The sequence below is a fragment of the Cryptomeria japonica genome, chromosome 8 (assembly GCF_030272615.1).
Source record: "Cryptomeria japonica chromosome 8, Sugi_1.0, whole genome shotgun sequence".
Classification (NCBI taxonomy): Eukaryota; Viridiplantae; Streptophyta; class Pinopsida; order Cupressales; family Cupressaceae; genus Cryptomeria; species Cryptomeria japonica.
In genome coordinates, this window is record NC_081412.1 from 6606764 (window position 1) to 6627360 (window position 20597).

The 20597-nt window shown below is 33.5% G+C and overlaps 1 protein-coding gene across 1 annotated transcript in view; it reads right to left on the reverse strand.

The window, feature by feature from the left end:
• LOC131857350 (disease resistance protein RUN1-like) overlaps nt 1-2422 on the reverse strand; it is a 28939-nt gene extending 26517 nt beyond the window's left edge. The window contains exon 1 of the mRNA XM_059209784.1: nt 1637-2422. Within this exon, the coding sequence (XP_059065767.1) occupies nt 1637-2151 (515 nt within the window). The 5' untranslated portion in view covers nt 2152-2422. The remainder of the gene's footprint in view (nt 1-1636) is intronic.
• Between the last annotated feature and the right edge of the window lie 18175 nt (nt 2423-20597).

A 20597-nucleotide genomic window follows, 5' to 3' on the forward strand; every position in this document is an offset into this window, starting at 1 on the left:
AGATTTTAAATAGCATAAGAGAAATATTTTCATCAAGATTGCCCTCAAACCCCTATAGGGTTTATATCAAGCCATGACTGAATGATTGAATATAGCCCTAGACAATATAAGGTAACTCTCAAAATAATAGTGGTGAGAGATACAAGGAGCATCGAGAGTAAGGGTTTCAAGATGAAATAAAGAAAAATGACAGTTCAATAGAAAGGGTAATGCACTGACAAAGAGGGTATAGCAGCTTTATAGGACAGCATATAATGAGCTCGAAGATTCAGCAAACAACAATGATATGACTGAGACAAAGTCCAGAAAGACAGTCATTCTTTCAAAACAGTGAAATGATAAAGACATGGAGATGGTTGCAGAAGTTTAAAGTGACAAATAGTAGGGGAAGAGTCCCAGTAGTTGAGCACTCTATCTTCGCGCTTCTCAAAATCTTACGTGGAAATTCCAAATCACTTACAATTTTTTACAGTAGCTTACTTGGCAAGTCCCCTACTTATAACTAAGCTTTCAGCACCACATCATCAAGTATGGTGCCACATCAGCATGCTTTTTGCCAAGGTGTCCAAAACAGCCCAAAAAAAAAGTGAGACCTATAGGCATGCAAAAGAGGCCCCAATAGTTGTGCAGCTGATATGGCATCACCTGATTGGTTACTTTTTACAATATTAGTACATTTCCTAACAACTATTGGTACATTTCTTAACAACTATTGGTACATTTCCTGACAAAAAATGATATTTTATGTTTCAAACAATAGGTTTTATTTGTTCAACTTTTAGAACAAAAGGTATCAACAACCCTCACAACAATTGATACATGCTCAACTAGTGGTGCTCTTCCCCTAATAAACGTGTTGTTCATGAAAATAAGAGTTACTAACCTATGATGAGAATAGTCATCATAACCTCCCTCAGAGCAATCATAGTGAACACATACCTAATAAAATTTTAAGCCAATAAGATATGTACGATAAAATACAGTTTGAAATGGAAGATATGTATGACAAGATACAGTTTGAAATGGAATATAGCAGTCAATTATGCCAGAGTACAGGGTATGCAAAAAGAGTATGAAAATCATGAAGATAATAGCCATTCACAGTAAAAGTCCAGTGTTTTGTAACAGTGAGAGAGGGGTTTTCGAGAAGTAAATCCTAGTTAGAGGCAATCCTTCAAAGAATGATAGACAAAGCACAAAGAGAAATAAGGGTTCTGAAGCCATTGCATACTGATTTTCTTATGCTTGTCAAATTAGGATTGACTGTGAAATCTGAGTTTGCTTTCACTGGCAATGTCAAAGGGAACTAATTTTGCAGTCCAAGAATAGAATTAAAACAGTAGGAAGGCATAAGAGTATGAGGATCCACAAGCCATTCCTGAAGCACACGGACCCACAAGCAATCTTTTATATCAGCCAACACAATCTATGCAGTCCCAATGGTGATAAGATCACAGTCACGAGTTTTACATTGTACAAAGTTTTGTTAAATCAAGGAAATCTAAGACAACAATCAGAACATATCGATTTGCTAATGTAAATATGAATATCGATTTGCATAACAAAAATGATTCCATGGTACAATTAGAATAGAGTGGGTACCTAAGTATGATATGATATGAGAAGGGGTACTTACTCAGATTTCCCCTTCAGAACTTGGCCATGACGGAGTGAAATGTTGGATAGCGCCTCTTTCCACTCCTCAAGTTTTGTCGTATATCTATTCTTCTTTTCATACTCCGCAAATGCAGCGCCAAATGGTCCTTTCTTCAGGTAGCGGAGATCACTGGGCTCAACATCGTAGAACACTGGAATGATTGTGGTGCCGGTTTTGAGCATATATGACAGTTCTGCCAAACACCAGGGAGATTCCGCATATCTAGGTGAAAATATGGCAATATGAATTAGAGAGGTGCGCATGGCCTCTTCTATTTCAGCTGTTATGAAATCGCCCAGTTCAAGCTCTTTTTCATCCAGAAAAACTTTAAGTCCAATGCCATTGAGGGCATTGTAAATAGAAGTGGCCAGAGTATGCTTGGTATCAACGCCCCGATGATTAATGAATACTTCGTAGCGGACCTTGTTTGATGCAGATGTAGATGAAGATGCAATTCCCTCAAAAGCATTGCAAAGCTGCGTAGCTGATTCCATTGGAACAAAATGAAACAAGCAAGACTAATGAACACAACTGGTCTGGGGATTTGATCAGAATGGCGAGATCTGCAGAAATCTGAAGAACAGAGGGGTAGAAATAATAGTGCGTGGAAGACCTATTGAATGGTAAACGTATTGCCAGAATACACGGCAAACTTAGCCCTACGGTAGAAATAAAAACTCTAGTGGAAAACTTTCTGCACGCGTTGTCTCCCCTTCCTTGAATTTTCCAAGAGAAAACATACGCGACAGAACAGTACAACAAAAAAAAAATAGGTAATATCTGGGAATTGGCTATGGCGGCAGCAAAATGGATCTTAACAAGATTTTTATTTGAATTAAATAATTAAATTAAAAATCACCATTCAATAGGTATTATCATGAATTTGTCTAGTGTTAGGTAGGAATATGGGAATTGGTTATGGGGGCAGCAAAATGGATCTCGACAAGACTTTTATTTGAATTAAATAATTAAATTAAAAATCACCATTCAATAGGTATTATCATGAATTTGTCTAGTTTTAGGTAGGAATATGGGAATTGGCTATGCCTGCAGCAAAATGGATCTTGACAAGACTTTTATTTGAATTTAATAATTAAATTAAAAATCACCATTCAATAGGTATTATCATGAATTTGTCTAGTGTTAGGTAGGAATCTGGGAATTGGCTATGCCGACAGCAAAATGGACCTTGACAAGACTTTTATTTGAATTTAATAATTAAATTAAAAATCACCATTCAATAGGTATTATCATGAATTTGTCTAGTGTTAGGTAGGAATCTGGAAATTGGCTATGCCAACAGCAAAATGGACCTTGACAAGACTTTTATTTGAATTTAATAATTAAATTAAAAATCACCATTCAATAGGTATTATCATGAATTTGTCTAGTTTTAGGTAGGAATCTGGGAATTGGCTATGCCTGCAGCAAAATGGATCTTGACAAGACTTTTATTTGAATTTAATAATTAAATTAAAAATCACCATTCAATAGGTATTATCATGAATTTGTCTAGTTTTAGGTAGGAATCTGAGAATTGGCTATGCCGGCAGCAAAAATGGATTTTGACAAGACTTTTATTTGAATTTAATAATTAAATTAAAAATCATCATTCAATAGGTATTATCATGAATTTGTCTAGTTTTAGGGAGGAATCTGGGAATTGGCTATGCCTGCAGCAAAATGGATCTTGAGAAGACTTTTATTTGAATTTAATAATTAAATTAAAAATCACCATTCAATACGTATTATCATGAATTTGTCTAGTTTTAGGTAGGAATCTGGGAATTGGCTATGCCGGCAGCAAAAATGGATCTTGACAAGACTTTTATTTGAATTTAATATTTAAATTAAAAATCATCATTCAATTGAATGGTGATTTTTTAATTTAATTATTAATTTCAATTAAGAGTCTTGTCAAGACTCATTTTGTTGTCTAGGTAGACGGCTCTAGGAATCTACCTATCTAGTTAAGAAAGTTTTCACAGATGTGAGTTTGAGGTGACATTAGTGACCGAATGAATGAATGAGTTTTAATGACATCTACAAGACCATCAGTCTATGAGACCAAGAGCACCATCGTTAATAATTTTCAATTTATTTTCATTGTCAGCCTTTCTCTTTAGTGGAAAAGAGTAGGTCGTAGGCATTATCATGAATTTTTTGGACTGGCTTAAACAACACACACTAAGCTTTGACTTAGTGTGTGTTATTATTATACAATATTTATGGATTAAATCATGTGAGAACTTTTGTATCAATGTTTAGTGTGTGTTGTTTTACGTGGGTCCACCTCTAACCCGAATTTGTCAGTTCCTTTGTCAGAGAGTAAAAACGTACCCTAGCTAGTGGCTCGTGTGGGCCCTCCTAGCTCATCATGTTAGCCTCTCATATTCACTGTTTCCTCGGTGTTAGTCCCACCTAAAGTTGAATTATTTAAAATTGTTTCTCCCACCCAACCAATCACCATATGCATATTTTCAATTGAGCATTTTTCATATTACTGCCTGCTCCCAACCTGTACGAAATACAAAGCTTTGAAACAAGTATGGACATCCATCGAAGCATGATAGAATAATGCTTATTGTCATATATCGCAGTTAGGAATGGTCTGATAAACATGTATGCAAAAATGTGGATTGTAGGATATACACAAAATGCATTCCTTGAAAACAATTTACAAACTTTCAATCAAATGCAATTTGGAGGTGTAAAATACAGTCTGCAACCCTTGCTAACATTCTCATAGCCTATGTGAAAATGGGAGCTTTGGAACAGTGTATGGGCATTCATCAATGATAGAGGAATTTCATAGATGTTGCATTTATCAATGATGGGGGAATTTTGTAGATGTTGCAGCTGCAATTGCCTTAGCAAACATGTATTCAAAATGTGTAAGCTTACATAAGGCACGTGAACTTATTGAGAAAACACCTCCAAGAAATTTGTTCTCATGGAACAAACTGAATGTAGGATTTGTAAAATGTGGTCTCATAGATGAGACAACTAAACTGTTTGACATAATGCCTCAAAGAGCACAATTTTTATAATGGAGCACTTTGATTGCAAGATTTTAACAAAATGGGTTTGTTGAAAAGGCTTTAGAACCTTGTCCTTCGTAGGTTTCAAACACTTTGGATGACCATGGTTGGACATGGGATATATACATGGTAAATCATTTGTCACTGCATTTTCTTAGACCAACATGTACTTGTCACACTTTCCATACAATATATGATAGCTAGGGACGATCTATTATTGTGGATTTAACATGGGTTTGGAATGAATTTCATGTGGGTGTCTTCATGTTGTGATTGAATTTTTGTGGCTTTTAAGAGCTCTTTTTTAGGAATGATAAAAAATTTTTGGTAGATTTAATCATAAATATAAAAAAATTATTCTTCATATTTGACACTACATCATGTTATTTTTTTATGTTTTTTTTAATCATTTATATGATAAAAAATTATGTTATAAAATGTTGGCTAAAAATTTACATATTCACAATTAAAACTTGAATATATGTACACTATTCACACTATACAAATTGGCAGTGAGGTTTTTGAATAATAATTTTGAATTATTTATAAGGAAATTATGCTTTAAAATCTAATGCAAGTGCAAATTTGATCAAGTAGAACCTAGAGTTTGATCAACTCTAACACAAATCGTTCTTAAAGTCTTATGAAAATAAAATTTCTCGAATAGAGTTTTGAATTGTAAGAAATTTTTTTAAGGAAAACAAAACACAACATATTATCATCTCATGTGCAAAATGTTATCATCTCAATCATAACATGTCATTGAATTCACTCCTTAAGAATTAAGTTCAACATTTAGTTTCAATTATTGATGTCTTTGCACTACTTCATAATTTTGTTCCTATAATAGTTGTTTTTGTCTCAATAAATTGATTTAAACACACTTCTCTTCACAATCTTATTCTTTCTATAGTTCAATCCTCTTTTGATATTCACATTCACGATGTTATCATCTCATTCACATGTTTTCTCATTTGTTCTTCGAGTTCTTCAAATACCATTTTGTTTACTGTAATAAGTCTCTTTGTATCATTATCATTACGACATTCATTTGTTCCTCTTTTTATATGCTCCTCACTTGTTCTCATTGTCATCTTCAATAAATTGTTTAGCATATTAATTTTTTATATTCTCTTCAATATTTTTTGTTTTCAAATTTTGATATTAATTAAGCCATATCTACAAAGCTGTAATAAATCAAATAAATTAATTTTAAATATAATTTAAAAAAATAAAATTAGAGCCAAAATACAATGTCAAGAAAATTTTGATACAACATAAATGCCCAAGATTCCTTAGTACAAATGGAAAAGATTTTTTTATGAAAATATATACATGAAGGAATAAGATAAATGAATGTATATTCTTTATTATTTTTAATAATGTTAGTTATTATGCATATAAAAAAAAATTGACAACTATAAAGATTTTTTGTAAGCATGCTCTTAGAATTATAATACAACGCTTATTTCCATTGCAGATAGGTTACACATCTTAACATTTATACATATTTTTAAATATTATTATATCATCGTCAAATTTTCATCTCAGTTTTTTCAAATTTCTTACCTCTTAAGTATGTCAAATTCACTTTCTCAAGTCCCTAATGTTATAATCAAGGCATAATTTGTTCAATTTTCAAAGAGAGTCTATATGCCTTCGAATGTATTGAGTTCCATCCAATAAAACAAAGTTACTAACTAAAAAGGTGAATATCCTCCTATAGTTCAAGCTTTTGGGTTTTCTCAACACTTGACATGAAGTAATTAAATTTTTTAGCTTGAAAGACTAGTTTGAACAAAGCTTTCAGGTTTTAGGATTCAAATGAACATTGGCTTGAAGATGGTGAAAAAGGTATCAAACTCTAAAACCTTAAAATATTACCAATTATACACTATGAGAAAAATGTTGTTAAGCTCTTAATCTCAGTAGGGGGTTCATAATGGAGTGCATTTAGTTCACAATGGTTGAAAAATGTTGTATAAATTGGTAAATATTTATTAATCTATCAATCAAGATATAGGAACTTGTACTTTTTTTCTTGGATTTTGATTTTGAATAATGCTTTGATCTCTTTACAAATCATTCTCCTAGAAATTTTTTGTGTTTGTATTGATGCTTTTAAGGTATTCTATATTTAAAAGTCCATGTCCAAGTATTACTTTGTGTTGAGATATCTTCACTCTTTCTAGGTTTTCTCATATATTTTCCATTTTGATTACACTTTGGGTCTTTATGTTCCATTAAAGTTGTGTCAAAACTATTCACAATTTTTTTTGGTTGGCATCTAGGTCAAATTTTGTTCTTTGTAAATTGAAAGTCCCATACATTCCTATTTGTGTATGTTCTTGTTAAGTTTTCCCTAGTTCCTTGCATGTCCCATTCAAATTTGTTGATATTTTTTGTTTAGGTAAACAGTTGTTTTGAAAGGGCCTAGACCCCTTACAAGAGTAAATATTTAGTATTAAGACCAACAATGCGAAAAAAGACATCTAAGGAATAATAGACAAAAGACAATACATTATAAAACCTTACAAATAACCAACCCAAAGTTAAGGTAATTTAGAAAATTGTTCCAACAATTTTTGTTTAACCATATTATAAGGGTCTTTCTTTACAAATTTTCTCTTCTTGAAAGAAAGCAAATGAACATAAGAAAATAAATAGAATCCTCTTCCAACCCTGGGGTTATAAAAGAGAAATCCAACATCATACTTTCTACAAAATAATTCCTTTTTTTGTTCTCCTTTTGCACCTCCTCAAAGAATTTGACAAACTCCTCAATAATAGTAGGACTTTGATCCTTTTACTCAAACACAAAATGGTGTTTCTTATTTTTTAAATAAGTCATTGAAGTGTTTGCCACTTTATAACAACAATGAAAAATAAGAGAGTTTGTGAGTTCAACATGTTGTACCCAAACACAATATTTGAAATATAAAGTAATCTTAGTATGGAGCACCTTTTTATTTTCTACACACATGAAATCTAGCAAACAAGAAGCACTTTTTGAATTCGGTGATCATATTAGTAGCACAATTTTACCCAAAAAGTGTTGACAACAAGTATAAAAATTTATTCCATAACTCTGAACTTAGCCTTGAAAATATAACCCAAATAGGAAACTTGAACCATATCATTTAGTGAATTGCAACATAAATACACATTTTTAAGACAAAGGCTCTTCTTTCCTAAAAACTAATGGTTTTCTAGAAGATTTCTTGAGTAACCTTCAAGATTGGAAAATGAAAAGAAAAAATTCTTGATCAAATAATGAAGCCACACCAATCATAGCAAGGGTTTTTACAGAATAAAAAATTGCAAAATAAAGGAATTTTTACCTCATCCCAATTGTCACAAAAAACAAATCTATTAGGATCACCATCATTTCCAAGATCATCGAAGACACCTTCACTTTCGTTCACCTCTCCTAATGTGAAAAAAAAATTGTTACTTAAACCAATTTCAGCTTTACTTGTGCCCTTTCAATTTTTTATATTTCTTGTGCTCATCAACACCACACATGTAAATTAATTTCTAAAACTTAAAACTTCAAATCCCTTTTACAATTTGGACTTTTTATTTTTTCATGACACAATTACCATCAAAGTTGTCAATCTCTAGTGCTCTCTATATCCATACAAATTTGTTCATGTGTCATGAATTTCTATGTTGTTATTTATCTACAAACTAATAATATTTTACTTTCATTCACTTTTGTAGTATCTAATTTTGATAATGTTATCATAGTTGTATGTAGTTTGTAGTTTGTAGTTTGTAGTTTGTAAAATGGTGGAGTTGCTAGCTCACACCATGTGGATGTTCATATAAAGTGCACTTATTTAGGAACTCAAAGGTTGGGGATTGGTCCCAAATTGTTAGAAGGAAGTATATTTGATGAGATTATTATTTTATAATAAATTTTCTTTTGTTGAGCTAAGGGTAGGTTTATTTAATATTAAATTATAAGGTATGCAATTTGTGACATTACATCATGTAATATCTTAATTGTAGGTCTTGTCTAAATTAGTTTTCTCTATGTAGAAACAAATATTTAACAAGTTCATTAAGATATACTTGCCTCAATTATAATTCTAACACATTGCATTATTTATCATGAAACAGTGTTTAAAATTCATTTAATAACTCTTATATGGCATACACGTTCATTAAAAATGCTCCAATTTTTGGCCAATCAATTAATAATCTAGGCTTTGTGTTAAGATGTTATACCCACATGGATTAGTTCATCTCTCATGATGCATTGGTGGTTTCAAATCCATAAATGTCATATGAGTAATAATGTTTCCTTTAATCATCTTCAATGTTGGAATCATATAAATAAATATTATTTTGCGTCAAAATAAAAGTCCTTATAGGAAAAGTTCCATTGATTGATTGAGATTTTAGGGGTAAATAGGTGAATATTTCTATGGAGTAAAGTAAATGATTATTCCCAAAACAAGATTTGTAGTTTCTACTAAAGAATAGGTTCCATTATATTTGGTAACTACTTTTGTCTTTGTTGATGAGGAGAAATCTTTATCAAAAGAAATGAAACTTTCAAGAAGGAAAACCTTAGATTCTTACTTACTTAAGAAAATCTCAAGGTATTAAATAATATGTCCTTTCCTCCCCTCCTAACTCACCTATGAGATAATATGTCCTCATCTTGAAGAGGTTCCTATTTTATAGATTCTTCTCCTTTCAAATCTCCATCTTTTAAAAGTACACTTGTCCATGAAAAGATTCCTCCATATTTACTCGACAAAAATTAAATGTATCTTCTCCTAAGAAAGAAATCATCTTAGGAGAAAGAACAAAAGACTCAAGTTGAAGCCCCCATACAAACAAATATTGATTCCTCAACTACTCATGTCTAGTTGGAAGAAAATGTCAAGAGGAAAATAGTCATTAAACCTTTGGTTGATTAGTTCAATGGCAATGTCATTTACTACCCCAATGCAACAATCGAAGAAAGCCGATACTATTTCCATTATCATGAATCATATTCACAAGGTACAAGGTAGATGGAAAAGACACCCCTAACACTTAAAAAGATAAAATAGATGTGAAAATATAATGATTAAAGTCATCCAATATTTAGTTGAGAAACAATGAAGCAAATTTGAGAAAGAGATTAATAAAATAAACTACAATGTCCATCATTCCGTGAAGAATAAAGATGTGTAATATTTGATAGACCTAGTACAATCTTCTAATATTTCATATCTTCACATATTATAATGTCTAGTAAAGAAATACCAAAAGTAGATGAGATTGGGTGTGTAACCAAGGGCATCAAAGGTTGGATAAGGAATTTCCTTGCTTGAGGTTCAAAATTAATTGATGAATCTATTTTGTTGCATCACAAAATCTATGATGATTTCGATCACAACAAAGAGTTAAAATAAAAAGAGGATTTGATGTTGTGGAAAAACAATTAAAACTTTTTTTTATTAAAATATTAAAATCAAGAGTAAACTGTATTTAAAAACTAAAATTATAATTTCATGTCTGCACCACATCATCATCGTCGGGCCCTCCACTTGGACTTGGACCCGCCACCTCACCTGCCTCTTTTCCGCCATGTGGTACCACGTGGCACCTTGGGATTTTCTCAGAGTCCTCTCAGACTGCCACGTGACTAGCCATCACACCTTCGCCGGACCCACCACTACCTTGTCGCTGATCCACAATGGATAACTAGCGTGCATCTTCACATAGAGGATCAACGACCACCGTTTACCTGCGATGGATCGACTCGCTTGTTAGCTCACTTGAGCTATTCTTCTTTTACCGCATGTCACCACGTGGCACCCCTTGATTCACTTATGAGATTCGTCTTGGCACCACCTGGCCTACGCCTGCCACTAGACCGCCATGTGTCACCACGTGGCACCTTGGGATTTTCTCAGAGTCCACCGGGTCAACACCTCACCTGCCACTGGACCACCACCTCATCAGTCATTGATCCACAATGGGTAACTATCAGGCATCTTCGCATAGCGGATCAACGACCACCATTGATCCCCCTTGAACCTGCTCGATCTTTAACACATGAACCGCTCACCTGTCGGGCCCACCATATAGTCGCCAAGTCACGATGGTTAACTGTCATGCATCTCTCCATTGCGGTATAGCAACGAACAATAGATCATCTACAACTTGCTCATTGTTTAATTTCCCTTTTTGCTACAAAATTAGGCTGCTCTGAGATGCACGCACATGCGGGGGATCCACCAATACCAAACTTCTCCTTGTCAAAAGCTCGTGAGCTTTTGACACTTAATATGTACGGGGCTTTGTACTTAAATACAAAAATGCTCCTCCCCACGACCAATGTGGGACAAAAGTTTCCTCATGCTTGGGCCGCTTTCCGTCGGGTCACCGAGACCTCTCCAAACATGCTAACCCGATAGCCGATATCATCGGTGCGCTCCCTCCACTTGTACTCTCCATCGGGTCATCGGGAAGACAATAATACCTAACTTCCGATGACCGATACTGACTTTCTGTGCTCCACACTTCCATCGGGTCACCAGTGTAACATTAAACCGCTCCACCTGATACCCGATGGCTCCGCTCCGGTTTGTCCACATTTTTATCGAGTCATTAGCCTTAGGGAGAACCTTGCCAGCTGATACTCGATGCTACCATTTGTGCCCATGCTTGCTCACCAGGTCATTGGGGTAGCATAAAACCACTCGCCCCGGTACCCGATAACATACTCTGGTCTGTTCCACAGTCCAGTGACCTCATCGAGGTAAGTCCTACCGATCGGGGTTGGTTTTGTTGATAAGGCAAAAATTCAAAAACTGCCAGAAACACACTAGGATGAAGTGCATATACAAACTTTTTCAAATGGGCCTCCCAAATTCATCACAATTTTATGAGTCTCAACACCCCGTAAGCAAGGTCTCGATGAGCCGATGGAAGTTTTCATTGACATGAATGCGGGAGGTAGAGCCTTTCGGTGAAAGTGTAGAGAGCGATGTAACCACAATGCTCCTTAACAATGATGGTAGTTTCATCGAAACTTAGGAGACATTGATGAAACATGACATTTCGAGGGAAGTTAAAGTTAAGCCACCAAAGTTCATGAGTCCATCAAAAATGGGGTGGAAATAAAATTGATATGCACTAATGTATGATATGTAGTGTTGCTAGGTGAATGATCACCTTCTGCCGTGAGGATCTACACAGATCTTAAAAATGTCACTTCATCATAAATTCAAATAAATGCCTTTTGTAACCACTGTGCAATTGGTAAAGATAACAAATAAATATCGCCATGAATGCTCGACAAATTGACAAAAGAGGTTTCACTCTCAAGGATAAGTGGATTAACTCACCATGATGCCCCCTGCAGATCCATAATTTTGTTTGTTCTGGTGATATTCAGTCTCCACCACCCTGATGGTACTATGCTATACAACTCCTTTCTTGGCTCGATCTAAGATTTAGTATAGTTGTTTCAGAGATCCATTTCAATGTGGTGCTTGATCGGACTAACAAATGTTGACATGGTAATTCAAGATGTTTGCAGGATTTTCGAGTGTATGGTGTTCTGTTTTGCAAGGGAAGGATATCGGGAGGGAAAGATAATATCTTTCAAGCCTCAATTCAGGGTCTATATCTGAGAGAAAATATAAAGTTCCAGAACTTCCATAAATTCCACAAAATTGTATAATTTTCACATTTTTATTTCAATGACAATAATGCCAAGCAATGTAAGGTAGAAATACCATCATAAGATTTTGTACTTTTCTAGGAAGTTATTCTTCCTTGGGCTAGACTGTAGGTTTTCTTGCCTTGGTTCTTTCCTACCAGTGCCCACACTGAACCGAGATGTAATATACTTTAAATCAATAAAATTTTCAGTCTTTGGCCTATTACCGAAAAAAAAAGAGGATTTGAGGTTGTTGACATCGGAATTTCACTTTCCATTAATTAGAGAGATAAAGATTGTAGCTTTAAAATCGTGATAGCATAAAATATTCTTAATAATTCAGAATGTAAACTATTTATTGAGTGGATGGATGCATTTAAATTGGAAAATTAAATTAATCAAGACTAAAGAGAAGTTCATTAGTATAAACAAACATACTCTCGCAAACATTGAAGAGGTTATTGAGAAAATATAATTGATTTACTTTCAAACTCCTAACATTGATATTTGAAGGCATATAGACTCTCTCTTAAACTTGAACCAATTATGCCTTAATTATAACATTAGAGACTCAAGAAAGTGAATGTGATTATTTGACATACTTAAGAGGTAAGAAATTTGAAAAAATTGAGATGAAAATTTCATGACGATATAATAACAATTAGAAATATGTATAATTATATTAAAAAATGTTACCTATCTGCAAATCAAATAAGGGGTGGATTGTAATGGTAAGAACATGTGGACAAACACTCTTTATAGCTAACTAAACACTCTTCATTATCATGGATTGTGAAGATCTAATAGAATTGACTCTTTATTTGCTTTATTACAACTTTGTAGATATGGCTTGATAAATATCAAAATTCAAAAACAAATTTCTTGGAGGCATTTTGTCAATCAGTTCACATGCTTGGTCTATGCTTACACATTTTGAATACATGTTTGTTAAGGTAGTTGCAGCTACAACATCTACGAAATTCTTGTGTCATTGATGGATGTCCATACCCTGTTCCAAAGCTCCCATTTTCACACAGGTTTTGAAAATGCTAGTAGGGGTTGTAGACTCTGTTTTACACCTGCAAATCGCATTTGTTTGGAAGCTTGTAGTTCCTTTTCAACGAATGCATTGTGCATATCCAGCATGAGGAGTTGGGAGGGCCCACATGAGCCACCAACCAGGGTACATTTCTACTCTCTAACAAAGAAACTGACAAACACAAGTTAGAGGCGGACCTATGTAGAACAACACACACTAAGTCAAAGGTTAGTGTGTTGTTGTTTAAGGTTGGTTGATTTTGTTTAGTGTCATTAATGTATAAATATATTTGCAATAATCAAAAGTTTTATAATTTAATATTTTATTTATATTAAAAAGTGGTAAATTATTATTTGTATTGGTTAAATTTTATTTTTTATTGTTATGATTTAATGATAATGTTAAAAAATAGATTGGTATTTATAATCTTAAAATGTGATTATAAGTATTGATTAGTACAATTCAATTTTATTTTTATTTTTTATTGTTTATTAACTTTTCATATATATATTTGTATAGAGAAAATTTTCTTTTGGTTAAGGATGGTCTAGACTAATTTAATAATATGCATGTTCACAAACATAGATTTATCTAGACTATTAAATAAATAAGTTGGGGGCATTGATTATGAAGTATTGTGATAATAAAATGCAAAAATAAATATAAAAATAATAGTGTTAGCTTGATATACGGAGAAGAAATGATCCAAGTGAATGTTATGAAATTTGAAGTGTCATGGGATCTATAATAGAGAATTTAAGACTAATATTCACCTTAGGATCACACTATTCATTTTTCAATATGCAATGTTGAGTCTACAATTTTAAATTTTTCTAAATAATTTCATTTCTAAAAATAGAGCAAACCATGTAAAAGACCTAAGAAGGGTATTTTAAACATGCAAAGAGTAGATGATATCACTAGATCTAAAGAGTATATCTTATGTGTTACCAAAGACAAACTCTTGTATATATCATATCAAAACGAGCATTTATATTAAAAAAAAAAAGGAGGCTTATCCTAACCAAAGAGGTCACACCTTGCATTAATGGGGTCCAAAAATCCATAAAGCAAGTATTCCTCTCAAGCCCATAATGGATACCATAGACTCCCTGATCTATAAACTTGCCTCCTATCTCGCCAAGCTCCTTTCCCCCCTTGTAGGACAATCTAATTGTTGTCACAAGGGGTTGTGCCTAATGCCAAACTTATGAGAGTTTAGCAATCATGTGCAACATGGGAATTTTTTTAGGTTGTAGGTATCCTATGATGAAAGTAGACCTCCAAATAAAGGGTTGGGATTTCCTCTAGATATCATCGAAACTGCTTGCCTTGTTAGGAAAGGGGTAAAAAGTATGCATATGAAATTAAAACTACAACTACTTGAGGTGATGCACCAGAATGCTTGGAATGATTACAAAAGGACCAATTCAAGACCGCCTTGTTCACAACCTATTCAAACTTACAGGACCATAAACATTTCATATGTAGGCTACCTATCTCAGATTTGCATAGATGATGAAATTCATACAATAACAAAGTTTAAAACAAGATTTTGCAGAACATATAAACTAGTCAACTTTAAGAAACTTGCTTGAAACATAGTAAATATGCATAGAAATTAAAGGACTCATGCTAAACCATGATGGATTTCATGATTGCATACAATACTATGAAATTGATACAAGAGAACATGAAGGAACAACAATTTTTATTAATCTTGAAGAATCTGATTACAAAGAATGGAAACAACTCTAAAAATATTTACAAAATGCATCCATAGGTATTTTGCACCTGATTACATTTAAGAAAATGCTTAGACAAGGACCCTTCTGAAGCTAAGAAATTGAGTATATGAAGTAAAATCAAAAGTTCTTCCCTGCTTCCTTGTTGATTTGGATGTTAACTACTGAAGGCATGCTAATGTGGCTCCAAGAATTGCTCTTGAATTATTGATTTAGCTCAAAGAAAGTGCATAAGGACCTTGGGGTCATACATGAGAGAAAATCTCATTAAAAGAGGGTCAAAACTGAGAGAAAAAAGTTGTTCTTGGCTTCAAAACTCATCTTTACTGATGTATAATTCATTGAGGCCTCCAAATCAAGTGTAGAATTTCTCATCAGGCCATAAAATCCTCACAAAAATGTGGATCTTATTCATAGACAACCCCCTCTCACTCGAAAATTACTTGAAAAGGGGACTATAGCTGAAGTAACTTAGTTAGTCATTCTCTCAAAATTGCCCTTAACTCATATATTTTCCATGACATGGGCTTTTTAGCATTGCTTCAAACTTTTAAAAACTCTCCTTTCAAGGTCTAAACTGAAGCATTCAAGGCCTAAAACGAAGCATGAGTAAAACCCCACCTTTTTAGGCTTCAAAATTGATCTTTGGACTAAGAGATACATTGTGATTGCCTTATACTTAGGTAAGATGCTACCACTGTTATTCTGTGTAAGGATTATGTTATTCTTGTACTTATTAATCTCAATGCATCCTAACACTATTTTTATAACAGTTCGCTATGTATTGCCCTTTTCTTATCATCTTCATCACATGAATTTGAGGATCTTAGCATTGTTTATCAGCAGATCTGACTTCTTTGTATCCTTTTTCAATGTTGTATCACTATCTTTTTACCACTGAAATTTGTATTTCTTTTGATTGTACTTTACATTGTCCCATGACTATGAACTCTTGGCATCAACCTATGAGTTTCTTTGACATGATCATTGTGATTGGGTTTCCAGATTCCAAGGTCTCTTGCACCTCTATCTTGATATGTTTTCAGAGCCAGGACTATCTTTATTTTGATGCATTGATGATCTTCTTTGGCTCGGACCATAACTTTTTCATTGTTGCTCTGACCTATTATATAGATGCCCCTTAGAAATCTTGCTCATTGTGGTTGCATTAAGGTCTTTTTATGCTGCTCCCTAGAGTTCTCATGCTAATCCATTTCATGTCTTTAAGTCTTTCCTCTATGACTATTATGCCTTTAATGGACTATTATAAACTTTGTGAATATGGTCTTCATCAAGACACTTCACAAACTCTATCATTGCTTAAATAACTGCAAATATTTTGTCTAAGGTTTGTTGTCACTATTTTTTGAATTCGTGCTTGATTAAATGACTACCCACACACTGTAATATTTACAGTCTCCATACTATCCTTGTATTATCTTGACAAGATCCTCTATCTTTGATATGATTTGATACATTAATAACTATTTTTTCTTGAAAAGGTCTTCAAATCTGTCCCAATGTTGTAGTTTCTTCTCAATCCTTGATATGGAGAAATGCCCTTTCTATGTCTTTTGCTTCCATTGAATTTGCTTTGAATTACTTGGGTCCTGTTATTATACTATCACCATGTTCTCTTACATTTCATAGGCTACCAAAAGACTATATAGCATGCATTGTATTTACATTAGCATATGCCCAATATGTTCTAATTGTTGTCTTAGATTTCCTTGATTTGACAAAACTTTGTACAACATAAAACCCTTATGATTGTGATCTTATCACCATTGGGATTGTTTGGATTGTGTTGACTAATGCAAAATATTTCTTGTGGTTTCTTGTGCTTCATGAATTTCTTATGGATCCTCATACTCTTATGTCTTCTCATTGTTTTAATTCTATTCTTGAACTACAAAAATAGTTCCCTTTTACATTGCCAGTGAAAGAAAACTCAGATTTCACAGTCAATCCTAATTTGATAGCCATAAGAGAATAGGTATGCTATGGCTTTACAACCCTTATTTATCTTTGTACTTTCTTTATCATAGGTTCTATCATTCTTTTGGTAACTTTGAAGGATTGTCTCTAACTAGGATTTACTTCTCAAAAACCCCTCTCTTACTTTTACAAAACACTGAACTTTTACTATCAATGGCTATTAGCTTCATGATTTTCTCTGTGTCAAAAACCTGTGTGCTTTGTCTTATTAATATTGTCCCCTTTCTCAATGTCCATGCCTTCAAGACTGCATTAATGTTCTTTTTGCATAATGGACTGCTATGTTCCATTTCAAACTATATTTTATCATACATATCTTCTTGGCTTTAAATTGTATTAGGTATGTATTCATGCTAAGACTGCTCTAAGGGAGGTTGTTATGGCTATTTGTATGTGACTCTTATTTGCATGAACAACACTTTTATTATTATTTATCACTTTATCCTTATGCAACCATGTCCATGTCTTTATCATTTCACTATATTGAAAGAAGAGTTTTTTTCAGGACATTGTCTCAGTCATATCATTATTGTTTGTTGAATCTTTGAGCTGATTGTATGATGTCTTATAAAGTTGTTATACCCTCTTTGTCAGTGCATTATCCTCTCTATTGAGCTATCATTTTTCTTTATTTCATCTTGAAACTCTAACCCTTGATGGGTAAGTGCACAAAGATGGTGGTCAAAAAGGGGGGTATAAGTGGACACTTTTTTTTTTCTCAAATTAGGTGAACCTGAACTTGGAGGCACAATTTGAAAGTCATCCACTCAAGATATGAAGATAATCAAACAAAAAATATTGTAGTACTTTGAATCTAGTTTCCAAACTACTAAACGTTTTCAAAATTGGATAAGATTAAGGGGGTCAAATCCTTCGCGCATGAAAAAAAGACCCTGATTTTTTCTGAAAAACATAACATTGTGTCTGTCGTGCATCAAAAAAGTCCTAGTTAGATTTAGTATTTTGACAAATCCTTTGGCAAAAAGATAGTTAAGAGTGAGCACTAGAAGATGTGTATTTTTTGTAATTTTTTGTTGAGTATTTTTTTTTATGATTTTTCCAATCGAGCACATCCTGAAAATTAGGTACATGTTCGTGCATGAAGCATAAGTTGCACTAAACAAATCAAAAATACAATTTTATTTTATTTTAAATTGTAAATAATCAAGTGTACTACAATAATATATAATTTTTTAAAAATTTGGATAAGTATATCAAAAGTTATTAAAAACATGGTCACCTATGTCTGTGAGAACTATGGAGACACTGGTAAAAGAAATTCAATATGATAATATGTTATTGTTGTTCAAATTTTAAAAACATTATATGGTTAGAAAGCTCAGAAGATGGGTGAAAATATGGTGGCAATTTTAGAAATACCCACTTGATGAAGTGTAAACCTGATGATGACAAAGTCGATAAACCAAGTTGATAAAATAAAACACGTCAAAAATGAGAGAAATGGAGGGAAATCAAACTTCCAAACCGTAGCTTTGTCATCCAGGCCTATTTCCAAGCCTAAACAGTCAAAAGTGCGTACGGGGTACTTATGTTGTAAGTAGCGCGTACGCGCTATGTTTACTATAAACAGCGTGCATGCGCTATGTTTACTATAAACAACGTGTACGCGCTATGTTTACTATAAACAACGCGTACGCGCTATGTTTACTATAAGTTTGTTTAAGTTTGTTTAAATTATGTTTATCATGTATGCTCTCCTAAGAAAATTGACTGATGGATTTGTGTGTGTGTATTGAATAGGAGGAAGAAGGGTCTAAAATTGAACCATGGGTGCATTACCGTGACAAACAAGGAAACCTACAACAATATTCTTCTCGAATGTGTTTCTAATGAGCAAAGCAGATGTGGAAAATAGTGTCAACAAAGCAAAATGATGAGTCAGAGCACCTACAATATGTTTTTCAAAAGGAAACAACCAGTAGGAAGAGAAAGAGGGAGAGTAACATAGATGATGTCCTGGAGAATGATAGTGGTGGGTATGCAATAGTTCCCATGTTGTTACACAACGCCTGTCACCTAACAGAGAACTTTGTAGACCTTAACCAGTCAATTATCTATTACTACAAATAGTTAACTTGTGAGTTCCATCTCATTGTGGTTTTTACTTATTTTGGTTTTCCATGTACAAACACTTGTGTTATGGTGGGTTCTTTACTTTTTCTAAATGTTGTTATATCATTTTTGATTACATGCATTGTGTTTAAAAGCTCTGTTAAGTTCATCTACCAGTTAGTGTTGAAGTAGTTTGTTTTTTGGTGTCACTGATTCACTCCCCCCTCTCAGTTCTTTTCAAGTCCATCACGACTATCCTTACAGGCCAAGTTAGCAACAGTACTGACGTGTCATTGTTTAGCCCAATCGCATTCTGCCACATGTCACATCTGTACAGTATGTACTTGCTACGCAGGGGAGGGTGACAGTTTGGTGACAAGCAGACGAATGTCAAATTTAACCTCATGGATTTATGACGTTAGTACTATGTTAGCGTCTCTTTAAAAAATTTGGATCTCCTCTCCAATGTGCCTTTTGATTTTGTAGGCCAACTTTGGAGGCCCATAACTTGCTCATTTTAGCTCCTTTTTTGGTGCAATTTTTTTTTATTTGGGCTAATTTTTCATGCTCTTCGTAGTGGTGGTGGAATTTTCTGATTTTGGTGCACAAAGTTTTCACAGATATACCTATTCAATCCTCGATTTTGCAACTTCAGAGGCTTTGTTTGGGGTCATACAATCTCCTTTTCAGGTGCCATTTTTTTAAGTGCATAATTTTTTGTCTACTTTCACATAGTGCTATCTGATTTTCACCATTTTGAGTAGAAATTGTACTTTCAATATTTGGTCATTTTTGGCCTATTTGATACTTGTATTTTTCTTGGATCTCTGTTTAAATCTCTTGCAATATTTTTTGGAGTCTCTTCTAGCCTATTTAAGGTAGTTGTAAATTTGAAATCATAAGTCAAATTTGCCATTTTTTGCAAGTGGCCCATTGTACACGCACTAAGTATAAAGTGCCCAATCATCATTTTTTTTTAAAAAAAATTATATTTTTATATTTATTTTTTTTTTTTGGGGGGGGGGTCTTTGATTGAGTGAATTTGGGGAGGTGCCATGTGTGATTGTGCCTCTTTATATCTTGTTTTTTTTCATTTTGGTGCTATGGGTTCTCCTAAATTTCCACTTTTAACTCCATATAAAAATGCATCATGGAAAATTAAATCATGGAGTAAGTTAATGGAAAAAGGACTCATTCATTATGTAAATGGAACAATAACAACACCACCTAATCCTAATGCTCAAGTTGAATGAATCATGAAAGCTTCTATGGCACTTGGAACATTGCGAAAGTATGCATAAGATGACCTCATTTTTCACATTTAGAGGTGTACTACACTTAAAGAGGCTTGGGATATTTATGAGAAATTGTA